The 13,961-nt window shown below is 33.4% G+C and overlaps 1 protein-coding gene across 9 annotated transcripts in view; it reads left to right on the top strand.

Annotated features, from left to right (window-relative positions):
* The window catches only part of OSBPL8 (oxysterol binding protein like 8), a 147,349-nt gene that overhangs the window by 87,421 nt on the left and 45,967 nt on the right, over positions 1-13,961 (top strand). For 8 of the 9 annotated variants that reach the window (XM_072772840.1, XM_072772842.1, XM_072772844.1 and 5 more), the window contains one exon: positions 13,208-13,278. In XM_072772840.1, the coding sequence (XP_072628941.1) occupies positions 13,208-13,278 (71 nt within the window). Of the gene's footprint in view, positions 1-7,033; positions 7,205-13,207; positions 13,279-13,961 lie in introns of all 9 variants that reach the window. The other variant, XM_072772843.1, reaches the window with a different exon arrangement.

Genomic DNA, 13,961 nt, shown 5'->3' with positions numbered 1-13,961 from the left:
TTTTGTTTTTGTGTTTGCTTTTTCTATACCACTTTATTCCAACCTGAGCACTTCAATATAAAATTAAACACTGGTGAACTGTTTTCCTTACTAATTCTGAATTGCTATAAATGTACAAGTTCTGCTAGCAGGTCAACATTTAGATTTAATCATCTCTAACTACATGATAGATATCATATATGAAAATACCTAAAATAATCAGTGCAATATACTGAACTGATCAAAATAAAAGAAACTTTGGAAAACAATGCTGCAAGATTATTACTAATACACTGCAGTACTTACTTATGTTACAAGTTACTGATACATTATTTATTATGGTTTAGCCATGTTGGAACAACTGAACCCCATCCTTTTAAAGAGAGAGAAAAAGGAAAAATTAGCTATTTTAGTAACTGTACATTTTGTATACTTTCAAGCAACTCTTATTAAATATTACAGAAAAGTAATAAACATATGGAGACTGCAGTGTAATGTCTTATTTATAGTACCACTAAAGATCAAATTTATTTTTTTATTTTTATTTTTTGAAGATCAAATATAAAATAATCAAGTTTGAATGTACATTGTTGTTAGTACCTTGACTATATTATGTTCAAAGAGAACGAAAGCCCATTCCCTGACCCAAACAACAAAACCTATGTAATAGCCAGCCAGACTGTTGTCATCTACATAGGACTGTGCTTCCTGGAAATCGGCAGCTCTTTTATTTGCAAGGTCAGCCTTGTTTCCTGATAAAGCCATTACAATTAGCTTGCCTTTTAGGTTCTTCAAACGATTTTTTGGCTCTGGCAAAGGATTCATCATTTGTGCTGTTATCTATGACTGTGGCTTCTTTGCTCCTCTCTACTACATTGGTATCTATCATTCTTGACCAGCTGCATCCCATATTTCAGACTTTATTGTAGCTTGGGGCCAGAATTCATACCATTTCTGTTTCAAAAACTGTAACATTCCTCAGTTTAGTTTGTTTGTTTGTTTGTTTGTTTGTTTATTTATTTATTTATTTCCCTCAGTTTAGTTTAAAATGATCTTGGATCTTGGGTCATTAGTATTCGGAGGTGTCTGGAAGAATCAACACAGTACTTATTAGAGGAGAGGTTTGAACACAGGCCTCTGAAAATTATTGATTTTTAGTTATGAGTTCATATGTAAACAGAACAAGATAGCATTATGTGTGCACCTGTTAAAATCCAAAACAGTGACAACACCGAATGCTGGCAGGGATGTGGAAAAATCAGTAAACACATGAAGTAGCAAGCCACCAGAGAAAATCTGCATAAATTACCTACCATCCAGACCACCATCTTCACCATTTGTAATTATAAATGCCAGAATGTGAGTTAATGGATTAAAGACAATATATTTTTTTAAGATTTTATTTATTTATTCACGAGAGACACAGAGAGAGGCAGAGTCACAGGCAGAGGGAGAAGCAGGCTCCATGCAGGGAGCCCGATGCAGGACTTGATTCCAGCACTCCAGGATCACATCCTGAGCCGAAGGCAGATGCTCAACCACTGAGCCACTCACGCGTCCCAGGCAATATTGTGTTGGGAACCTTTCAGAAGGCTGAAAGATGGGGTGCCTGGGTGGCTCAGTTGGTTAAGCACCTTACTCTCGATTTTGGCTCAGGTCATGATCTCAGAATCATAAAATTGAGCCCTGCATTGGCCTCCACACTCAGTACAGAGTCTGCTTGGGATTTTCTCTTCCTCTCCCTCTGCCCATGCCCCCATGCACATTCTTTCTTTCTCAATTAATAAATGAAGTCTTTTTTGGCAGCCCCAGTGGCAAGCGGTTTAGTGCTGCCTGCAGCCTGGAGTGTGATCCTGGAGACCTGGGATGGAGTCCTGTGTCGGGCTCCCTGCATGGAGCCTGCTTCTCCTTCTGCCTGTGTCTCTCTGCCTCTCTCATGAATAAATAAATAAAATCTTAAAAAGAAAATAAATGAAGTCTTTAAAAAAAAAAAGATAGAAAACAACTCTCCGATTAAGGAGGCTTCAGAATTCCCAAGCAGGAAACCTAAATAGTTTTAATGCTAATACTTTACAAAAAGAGCTAAAAAGTAATGAGTTAAGCAAGCATTTAACTTAGTGAACATCATTAGGAATAAAAAGACACAACTAAAAATATAGGCAGATGTTTAAAAGATAACCAACTCTAGTCAATAAATTTGAAAAATTAGATGAAAAATTTCTAGAAAGATCATACTTCCTAAAATTTATTTAGTAATAGGAAATTCTAGTGATTTTTGTACTCTAATTAGTAATATAAATTATCTTTAGGAAAACTTCATATGCCCAGATATATTTAAAAACAAATTCTACTGAACATTTAGGGAAAAATGTAATTCCAGTCTCACCTTAGAACTGTATGATTTCATTAAGTCTGAAAAAGCACCCCTCCTCCTACTTTAATATCTCTGAAATTGGATTAGATCTTTTTTTTGTTTTTAGAGGAGAAAAGGTGGAGGGAGGGCAGCAGCAAAGGAAGATGAAGAGAGAATCTTAAGCAGGCTCTGTGCTGGGATGGGGGGGGATGTAGTGGGGGCTCTAACTTTTGGTTTTGCCTCAGGTCATGATCTTGCAGTTGTAGGATTGAGTCCTGAGTTGGGCTTCTGCCTAGCCCAGAATCAGCTTCAGATTCTCTCTCGCTCTCTATCTTGCTCTCGCTTTCGCTCTCACTCTCGCTCTCAAATAAATAAATAAATAAATAAAATCTTAAAGAAAAGAATATCTAGATGTCATTTAATACACAGAATAAAGAAGAAAAACTATGTTATCCCATTAAAATGTATTTGAAAATTTTAACATCTGTTCATGATAAAGTTTTTTAGCAAATTAGAAATAGAAAGGAACTCTTTCTTAACCTTGTAATTAGAATTAGGAAGAAGGAAAAGGTGTGTACCATCTATGGGTCATTTCAACACTAGTTGGAATTTAGCTAGTGAATAAGATAAAAAGAAATTAAAGGAGCAAACAAATTTTATTAGTAGTGTAATTATTTATACAGAACCTTACCCAAATTTACAGATAAGTTATTAAAATTACTAATGCAATGTAAGTATCTGCCTTTGGCTCTGGTCATGATCCTAGGGTCCTGGGATCAAGCCCCGCATCAGGTTCACTTCTCAATAGGGAGCCCGCTTCTCCCTCTCCCTCTGCCTACTGCTCCCCCTGCTTGTGTGCACTCTTTCTGTCAAATAAATAAAATCTAAAAAAAAAAAAAAAAAAAATACTGGATACATGTTCCAACTGCAGTGTATATACCAGTAACAAATAGTTTAAAAGATGCAGCTCAAAAAATACCACTTAAACTAACAGAAAAGAAAGGTATATAGCAGTAAGTCTAATAAATCAATATCTTTATGTAGAAAAGTGTAACACTAAGATAGTGTATTCTCAGTAAATGGAGAGACAATAAATTTTCCTACCATGTTTCCAGTAGGAAAATTCAGTATTATTAATATGTCACTTCTCAAATGATTTTATCTGTTCAATGTATTTTGAATCCATATCTCAACAGTTTTTTTTCTTGGTACTGGGTAAGATTATCCTCAATTGTCTAGGAAGAGCAAAGGGCAAAGAAGAGTCAAGACCCTTCTAAAGAAGCAGAGCCAGGCAAGGGTCAGGGCCATTTAGTACTTACCATAAAGATCCATTAAGTAAGACAGGAGATACTGGTGCTGAAATTGAGACGAATGAAACACCAACAACAGAGACTTAGATATAATGTTACTCATTAGAGTTCTATGTGACCTTATGGCAAAAGCAAAACTATGGAAATAGTAAAAAAGATCAGTCCTTTCCAGGAGTTAGCAGGGAGGCAGCAATGAATAGCAAAGCACAGGTTTTTATGACTGTGAAAATACTCTGAATGATACTATAATGATAGATACATGTCATTATGCATTTGTCCAAACCCATAGTATGTACAGCATCAAAAATTGAATCCTAAGATAAGCTGTGGACTTTGAGTGATTATGTATCAATGTAGGTTCATCACTTAGAACCAATGTATCACTCTGGTGAGGGGAATTGATAATAGAAAGGCTGTGCATATGTGGAGGCAGGTCAAATATGGGAGATCTCTCTGTACCTTCCTCTCAATGTTGCTGTGAACCTAAAACTGTTCTAAAAAACAAAATCTTAAAAAAAAAGGAATGAGAACACTTCTGTACTGTTCTTTACTGGAAGTGAACTCGCCTTATCCAAACAGTATAGCATGGGAAACAGAGAAGAAACTTCATCAACATATCAAGACAAGCCAAAGTCAGAAAAAAATTGGGCAAAGTTCACTCAGTTTGTCCTTGGTTTATAAAGAGATGGTATAGTGATTGGGTACTTTTTGGGTAATGACAGCACATTTATATTAAGCTGTTTCCTGGTCCCATGCATTCTAACTCTTCACTGTCACTTTTTGGTAAAGTATATATTCTAGTACAACTGTTCTCAGGTGGGGCCTATGAAGAAAGTAAGGTCTATAGAAAATAATTTAAGTGAATATTTTCTCAGTTCTCTCCAGGATTATAGTGCATGGCTAGAGCCATTATGGATATACGGGAGAAAAGAGTAATTCATTTTGAAAAGTAGATGTTTTAGTGCAATAGTCCTAATGAACCCCAGGTGAGAAGGACTTCTCTAGTAAACTATTTGAAAATACATATGGAAAGTAAGTTTTTGACCTTGGTGTGTCTAAAAACATCTTTATTGTACCCTAATATGTAATTGATAGTTTGGCTGGGTATGGAATTTTAAGTTGGAAGTCATTTTTCTTCCAATTTTGAAAGCATTGCTTTTATTTTGATCTTGATTCCAGAATTATTGGTGATGTCAATAGCTTATCTGATTCCTTATCTAGAGGAACTTGGTGTTATGATTTATGTTCAAAAGGATTCTTTGGTATAAATAGGGCTGGTTCTCAGTTTTTACCATTGCTGGTTTGTGATTCAGCTTTCTGGGATCTGCAAGACTGTGACTACTTGTTAATCTCATGCTTTCCAGTATCAAATATATGTATCCTGGATACATACTTGTGGAATCCATACCTATAAATTGTTTATGTTTTTAAGATTTTACCCCTTTCCTGTAATTTTAATTGTGTTTTAGGAGGGAACACGTTAGTTTAATGTCTTCATTCTGCCATTTTAACCTGGAACTTTTCTAGATGTTACATATAGTCCAATTTGATCCTTGAAACAATTGGATAATATAGGTAATATTATTAGCACTTTATAGTTGAGGAAACAGAGACCCACAGAAATTAACATAATTACTAAGATGCATCCAGCTGGGATTTGAACCCAGGCAGTTTAATTTCAAATCCTGCTTAACCATTATACTATAATGCCTTGAGAGGCAAGCACCATTGCATGATGAATTATCGTTTCTTTATTGTCTATAATTGTCATTTGTATTTCATGACATGGAGAAAAGCAAAAAAAAAAGCATAAATTCCTGTTATTGTAATTATTAACTGTAAACTTATTTTTACCATTAATTGATTTTGAAATGCCTTTGCCCAAGAAAGAACATGTTACATAAGGAAATTCAATTTGTTAGGTGTCCATTCTAGTAAAGAGCAACAGACTTAGCTTGTATAGAATGCTGTTGTATAGGAGTGGAGAACTAGCCTTGAAATGTATGTGTAATAATAGGAAGTTAACTGAGTTTGTATAGTAAAGTATCTATAAAAAATGAACTAAACTGAGTTTAGTTTAGCTAAGGGGCTTATTTCTAGATTGAAAGTAAGAACTGTGATCAGAAAAATCAATCCAGGATATATAAAGAAAGTAATTGACTAGAGCTTTTTAAGTTTCAATTAAGGTAGAATAAGGAAAATGAACTTTTTGTTTTTTTAAAGATTTTATTTATTTATTCATGAGAGACACAGAGAGAGAGGCAGAGACACAGGCAGAGAGAAACAGGCTTCATGCAGGGAGCCCGACGTGGGACTCGATCCCGGGTCCCCAGGATCACACCCCTGGCTGAAGGCAGCGCTAAACCGCTGAGCCACCGGGGCTGCCCAGGAAAATGAGTTTTAATATAACTAGGAAAGAATTTCTTGAAACTTTAAAGATTAGTTATAAAGAGATAGCATAGTATATAATTTTGGCTATTGGTACTTTACTATTAGATTTAATAATGTTAGATCATACCAGTAACTTAAGTTTTAACCTAGTATAGAAAGATATTCCATTTGTTATTGTGATAATAAAGCTGCATATTCCTTTAAATAGGAGAGTTTTAAGTTGGAACATCCTCATTGGTAGATGATATATTTTGAAAAGTTCAAATGCAATGAACAGGAACTATTGCGGCTCATATCTGTTTCAAGACAACATGTATTAGAGCACTCAGCATTATTATGGTGTCTTTTCAATCTTCCCTGTTGATGCATTTGCATTAACATTGCCTTAATGACTCATCTATCCTTGCTAGAGGTAAAACTTAAATATTTATTTTCGGTTTTAGCTGTTAGAATCCATCAAAATTGTACTTGAAAGAGTATCTTGCTTTATGAATTCTTAAACATGGCTGAGGTAAGCAGTGGATTAGATAGAGATCTAGAGGCTTCAGGAAAGATAAACAGTGTTATGGTTTATATCCATTTCTGAAGTAAGCAAAAACTGGAAAGAATCGGAAGAGGTGGGAAGTGTGGTGGATACTACAAAAAACATAACAGATATGAGAAAAAGGTTTCATTTTACTTCATCCTGAATCTCTTAAGTATTGATCTTGCTTTGTTTTACTAAAGCAGCAGTTCAGCTCAGGGCATTGCTGTGGTTTGATAAAAAGGTAAAACATTAGTGGAATAGTCTTCCTTGTTTATCAGTTCATTTAAAAAAAACACACCCACTAGCGTGGCTTAATGCCTTTTCTGTTTATTGCTGATTTGACAGTCTCTGGTCCTTCTCCTTTGCTGTTAAATGTGTGTGTCCTTTGTTTGTGCTGGTGGGTTTCGCTACATTTGGATGTGAGAGAAAAGACTCTCATTGCCATACTGATCTAATTATCCTTCTGGGCGAAAGTATACGTTAAATAGACCTCCTAAACCATGAAAGAAGAGAGCTCACAACAACGTAGATTTTCTTCCTGTACTGTGGTTTCGCCTGTTTTATTTCCTCCACGAATTGATGGCCGAAAGCTTGTCCGGAATGCTTCATTTGGAGGATACAATGAACTTTCTCCTTCATTGCCAGGTTTGTTTGTTTAATCTTGCATTCTTTTCTTAATTTCTTGCAGGCTTTTCATTAAACTAGACATTCTAACATCTTAAAACTGCTTTCATTAAAATGAAACCGATTCTATAATTAAAGGTTCAGGTTTAGTGACTGCTGCTATATGGCTTGGCTTTTCCATATTTTCTTTTAAAATCTCTAAAGCCCAAACTTGAGAACTAGTGATTCAGTGAAGTACAAATCTTGCATTGCTGATAGCATGAATTTTTGCTTTAATTATAGAAACATTATGACCCTTCGATAAAATTAAAACATTTTCTGGACTTGAGGTAAAGGTAAAATTCTATAAATAAGTAAATTGCTCTGAGGTTTTTGCAAATGAAACCCAGTTCTTTAATATTGATACTGGTTTGGCTGTTTTCTGCAGAATAGTAACTATGTTAAAATTGATGTGTAAGCTTTAGCAGTTCAAGTCCTGACTAAAGTGAAGTTTTCTGTCCAAGTATAATTTTTGAAATAGCCTTCTTGTTTGATGTGTTTGTATATAATTAGTTTTTACTAAGAAACTGTTATTTTTAAGGTAACAATTTAAAAATGAAATCAGGCATTTGACGGCTATGATTTAGACATTAAATAATTGGTTAATGAAATAGATCTAAATTGATTTTTTGTATGAAAAAGATTTATTATAGCAAATATTTGAATATATATTTTAAAATATTTTAAAATCTGTTTTCCTTTCAAAATTTTAACTTGTGACATTATTTTGTCTACTTTTTTGAGGTTATATTTTTCTTTTAAAATGAAAGTATTCTTTTAATATTCATGGCAAAGAAATCACTGAAACTTCAGGTGCTTGCTATAACTATAGATTTTTCTGACATTTTAAAAATTTGAATTATATTTTCTGCTTTCACACTAACATTTATTCTTGGCTTTTTGTGATTATCCAGGCTGATAGGTGATGTATGCATTATTTTGAGATAGTGAAACGCCTTATAGAAGGTGTTATCTGCACAAATAGTTATAAATGCACTGATTTCATTTTCTTTTCTGATAGTGTTTCAAAAAAGAATTGGAAACTGTACTTCTGAACTGTTGTCTAAATAGCATAAGCTGTAAACAGCATTCACAATCTGTATTTTGTCTTCTCAGTATAGCATGGTTCCTATCATGCTTCTCATGTTCTCAAAATGGTGTATCTTTTAGTATTTGTCTTTGTTCAGAAGTGGCTTTGAAAATACAACACACTGAAAATTTTTAATGTTGTTAAATACTCTATTTGCTTTTACAGTGTGATTTAGTTCTATTTCTATGTTTGTCTCTGTATTTTATTTTTAAGCTAGCAAACTTACTAGCAAATGTTTGCTGACCTTCATGCAATGAGTCTACTTAATATTAGAGAATAATCCTATGACTCTACTAAACAACAGAAAAATTTCACTTTAAGTTTGGTATTTAATTAGGTGACTAAAGGCAGAATTGTCAGTTTATATCTTGCCAAAGAATATATTGAAGGTCACCCTGGATCAATATATTTGAATGGAAAAGTAAATGGTTGGCTTTGTTTTCTAATTCTTGAAATAGAGAAAATCATATTCATAGGGAAGCTTCCATATTCCCCCTTTTCAACCAATAGTTGTATTGCAACTAGCCATGATAGAAAGCTCTTTAAGCTTTGCATTTTACAAATACAAACAACACAACAAGCTGTGTTGTATTTTATCAGCTAAGAGATAGAATGGAATTAAGTACTTTAAAGAAGTGGCTTCTATGCTGTTCTTTCCAATAAAAAAGTAAAGCATATATTTCTTCTGGGACATTTCATTATACTGAAAAAAAAATACTTAGATGCATTTGTTTTTACCTGACATCATTAGAGGAAAGGTTCTATGTTAGTTATATTGAAAGATCATTTTGCCTTACTACTTTGAACATAACCTTCTTTTAATTTTCGTTTCCTTAGAAAAAAATTACTTTTTTGTCACTTGCACCTTAAGAAATATATTGGTATGGCCTTTTTCTTTATGATGAATTATAACCTAGAAATGGTATTTACCTGCCCATGTATTTCTAGTAACATCATAGTGCTTTTTTTTTTTTTTTTTTTTTTCAGAGTTCGTGTCTGCTTATGTTTCTTTCCCCAATCTCAGGTGTAACTTCCAACTTTCAGATATGCTTATTGAGCCAATCTCTAGAATAGTACCAGAAAATTGGAATGAATAAACTTTGAGCAAATAAATCACTTATGGACAAACTGTGTGAGCTCTAGTGCACGAATAGCTTTCTTTTTAGTATATTTTGACTTAGAGATTTTTTTTTTAGTACAATTTCTTGACTGTGTTCAGTATAGTTAATGTAGCTGTATTTTGTAAATATCTATTAAATCTGCATTTGTAGACAATGTATTTATAAATTCACTTTAGGAAGACTGAAAGAGCATAAAGCTTGCTTTATTATATCTAGACTTTATTGAACCAAATTTATTATGGAAGTATATGAAAAGGTTATACCTTGCCAATGATGATAGCTCTTGTATTCTATTCAGAAACTAGAAGTTAGGGACATGGTGTTTATTTAGAAATATTTATGACTACAGATTTAGGGAAGACTTTCTTAAGACCAAGAAGCACTAACCATTAAAGAATGAGGTGGCTAAATTTGGCTACATTAAAATTAAGAGTGGTTTATAAGAAGAAAATGCTAGTAATAAAAAGATAAGCCATTGAATAGGGACTTATTTGTAACATATAGCTGGCAAAAGACCAGTATCTGGAATACATCAGGAATTCCTATATAAATCAATAAGAAAAAATAGTAATTTTTTTTTAATGCACAAAAGATTAGGGGAATCTGAGTGGCTCAGTTGGTTAAGCATCTGACTACTGGTTTTGGCTGAGGTCGTGATCACATGGGTTGTGGGATTGAGCCCCTTGTCAAGCTCAGTGGATGGTCTGCTTGAAGATCTTTCCCTCTGCCCCTCCCCCTGGATATGAACATGGATGTGCACACACACTCTTGTCTCTCAAATGAATAAATGAATCTTAAAAAAAATAAATGCACAAAGCATCTGAAGAGTTCCTTTACAAAAAGAAAGTTAAAATAGCTAAATAACATGAGAAAGTGCTCAAGATCATTAATAGTTAGGGAGATACAAACTAGAATCTCATTATACCATTGATATACACACCCAGCAGATTAGCAAAAATATTAAAAATTTGCCAATATTGATGTTACCATGGAGATAGAGAAAGGAGAACTCTTACACACTATTAGAAAAATAATTTGGTATCATAAAGTTGAATATACATATATACTATAACCCAGGAATTCTTCTAGGTTTAAACCTTAAAGAAACTCAGAGAAAGAGAAATCTATCTCCAGGAGATAGATAGATATAGATATAGATATATCTATAGATATATATAACCAGGATACACTCCTGAGAGTATTTGTGGCACCATTGTTTATAAGAGGGACAAACTAGGAACCACCCAAATGTTTATCTACAATAGATGGATAAATAGTGGCATAGTCATCCAATGGGATTGATGAGCAATAAAATCCTATTGGATTTTAATCCCATGCTTATATGATGAGCAATAAAAATGAATGAAATACCTGCTTGACACACTGGTAAAGAATATTTGCAAAAGTCAAGATAGTTGCCTTTGAGGAGAAAAGTAGATTGTGATCAAGAATGATGCTGGGAAGTGGGGAGGATCTTATGGGATTTTGACAGTTCTCTGTTTTTTTTTATTTGGATGGTAGTTATGTCAATATTCACTGTATACATTAAATTATACACTTATGTTTTATGCATTTTTCTGAAGCTGTTCTGTATTTTACATATGTAATAATTACAAGTAACAGTGGAGTCTACTTTTGTTAATTTTCGAATCAAATTATCAAATTTTTGTGTTTGAAAGGGTGAATAAGGATTAGACCTTTTCAGTAATTCATAGTCAAGTATGGAATATGAACATGAAAACAAATATTTAAAGTATGTTGTGATAAATAGGTTTGTACAAATATGTGTGAAATGCTGTATATCTCAGACAAGGGGAGAACGAAGTATGTCTACACAGTCATAGCAAGGCCACCTCTTCTGGGTCTTAAGAAGCACCCAACATTCTAAAAACACATGAATTTTTAAAGTTAGACCTAAGTTTGAATTAGTTCCGATACTTTCATTTACTGACAGTCAAGTTACTTAATTTCTGTGAGCCTCAGTTTTTTCAATTATAAAAAATATATAGTTAGTATGTGGGGGGTTTTTTGTGTGGTAGTGTTTCAAAGATTAGTAAGTAAGTAAAGCATCTGACATAGTGTCGTAATCACAAGTGTTCTTACAAATGGATATTGTTGGTTCCTTTGTTGTTGTCATTAATATGTTAATTATATTGATAAATTAATCAGAACTAGATACAAATTGAAGTGAAAGTCTGTTCTTTTAAGAACAAAAGAAGTCATTTTTTATATTTATAGTATATACTTTCAGAAATTTTTTTAGAAATTTAAATCTATAGAAGAGCTTTGAAATAATTTATCAGTTCATCAGTATTAAGAATGTTCCTACTCTGAATAAATATTTTAGATTTTTAAACTGAATCATGTAACTTTGATTTGCTTTATACTCAAGTCTAAAATTTGGTAAGTTATTTAAAATTTCACATTACATTTATGAAACAGTTTTCTCCCCCTAGCATTGGGATTGAGTGATTCTCCTTATCAGAACTGGAGGGTAAGGAAGATACCTTCTTCATATTACAGAAAACAATTCAATAAAATCTCTGGATTAAGAAATTGGAATGGATTTATTTTTAGCTAATATAAACCAAATACTGAATAAATGGTATCTTTAATATGTTAGAAATGATTTTTAGATGCTTCAGGCACTGGTGCTACTGATGATTTTTTAAGTGCTGCTTTATGAATAATCGTGTATATTTTTAATATAGGCTTTTATTGGACTTAGAACAATTATAGGAAAGAGTTAATAATACTTGCCCTCAAAAGTAGAAGCAACATCATTGAGTACTGCTCCTTTTATGCCTGCCACACAAATTTCAGCATTAACATTTCTCTAACTGTACTTTTAATAACATTAATTTGCTAATTGCTTTTGGCATAGTGTTATTTTAATGTGTTAAATGATTGCAAGGATCCGCATGTTCATCCCAGTGCATTCATATATTTTAGATTCGTCCTTTTAGAATTTGTATAGCAATAGTCAGTGCCAATGATCATTTTAAAGGAAACATGAATTTAATGTATATTATGTGGAAAATACTATGCTAAGTGCTTTCTAATGGATCCTCATTTAATTCTCACAATAGGCACATTGTTAGATTTTTTAAAAATCTGCCCCTCAGTCTAGATTTATTTTCCCTAGTCTTTTATCACTAATTCTAGAATTGCTCCAATTTGGCAAGAGATATGAAAAGTATGTTGGGTTGGTTTTATCAGTTAGGATTCTTTTTTAGAAAAGAGCTCACTAGATGGGTGCCTGGGTGGCTCAGTCAGTTGAGCAACCAACCGACTTGGTTTCAGCTCAGGCCTTGATCTCAGGGTTGTGAGATTGAGCCCTGCGCTCATCAGGCTCCACCCTCAGCTGGGAGTCTGCTTCTCTCTTCTCTCTCAAAATAAATAAAATAAATCTTAAAAAAAAAAAAAAAGAAAGAAAAGAGGTCACTAGAACAAAAGCTCCATGAGGCCTCTGAAGTTCATGTAAAGTGCTCTAGGAGCCACAGAAAAGAGGTATTTAACTTGATGTTGACAAGTTCAGGAAAAGACTTCATCTTTATAAGCCTTAATTTATTCCAAAGAGTTATTATACTACATATGATCCCTTAGAAGTCTTTTAAGCTCTAATAGTTTAATACTGTATGTTTAATCTAGACTTTTGTACCAATGTACATCAGTTATAATGTACATTTGAAATTGGATGACTTATATGCATTTGCTTCTTAATGCCTGCATGCTATATAGTAATACTCAAATAATAACAATGTTTTTTTATAGGTTTTGAAAGAGGAAAGGAAGACATTTCTCAAAATAAAGATGAATCTTCACTTTCTATGTCAAAGAGCAAGGTAAGTATATGTTGTCCCCAAATACATGATTATGGCATTTTCCTAATATTTAAGAAGAGGAACTAACACTAAAATTTCTATCCAATTTTTATGGCATGTTTTTATTTATGTTGGTGTATCATTCAGTATATATGAAACAAAGAAAATTCCACTGGAGTTGATGTAGGATGCTGTTGGTAACTTGGAAATACCTATTGGTAACAAGTGTGTTCTCTCCAGAGTTATATTGCTTCTGATATCTGCTACTGTACTTCTCAGAGTTCCATTCAGAGAAGTTCTCAGGATTTGTGATTTTTTTGTAATTCCTAAGTATTCCAACTTTATTTGAATGACAATCAAAATACATACATTTTACCATTTAAAAGCCAAAGATCTCTTGCAGTAGTAGCTTGCAATTGAAAGACGTTTTCTTAGAATAAGATATAGTTTCCTAAATTAGTAATTCTGGGGCACCTGGGTGGCTCAGTGGTTGAGAGTCTGCCTTCGGCTCAGGTCGCGATCCCAACACCTGGCTGACTCAGTTGGTAGAGCATGGGACTCTTGATCTTGGGGCTGTGAATTCAGGCCCCACGTTGGACATAGGGCTTATTTTTAAAAGGGAGGGGGGATTACAGTGAATGAGTGGGATTCTTAACATGGTAACTAGTGTAAGTAAAGTTGTACTTAATTCCTGTTATATTCCA

Source organism: Canis lupus, chromosome 13 (assembly GCF_048164855.1).
Source record: "Canis lupus baileyi chromosome 13, mCanLup2.hap1, whole genome shotgun sequence".
Taxonomy (NCBI): domain Eukaryota; kingdom Metazoa; phylum Chordata; class Mammalia; order Carnivora; family Canidae; genus Canis; species Canis lupus.
Note: the sequence above shows the minus strand (reverse complement) of the source record. Positions and strands in the feature narration are given on the sequence as shown.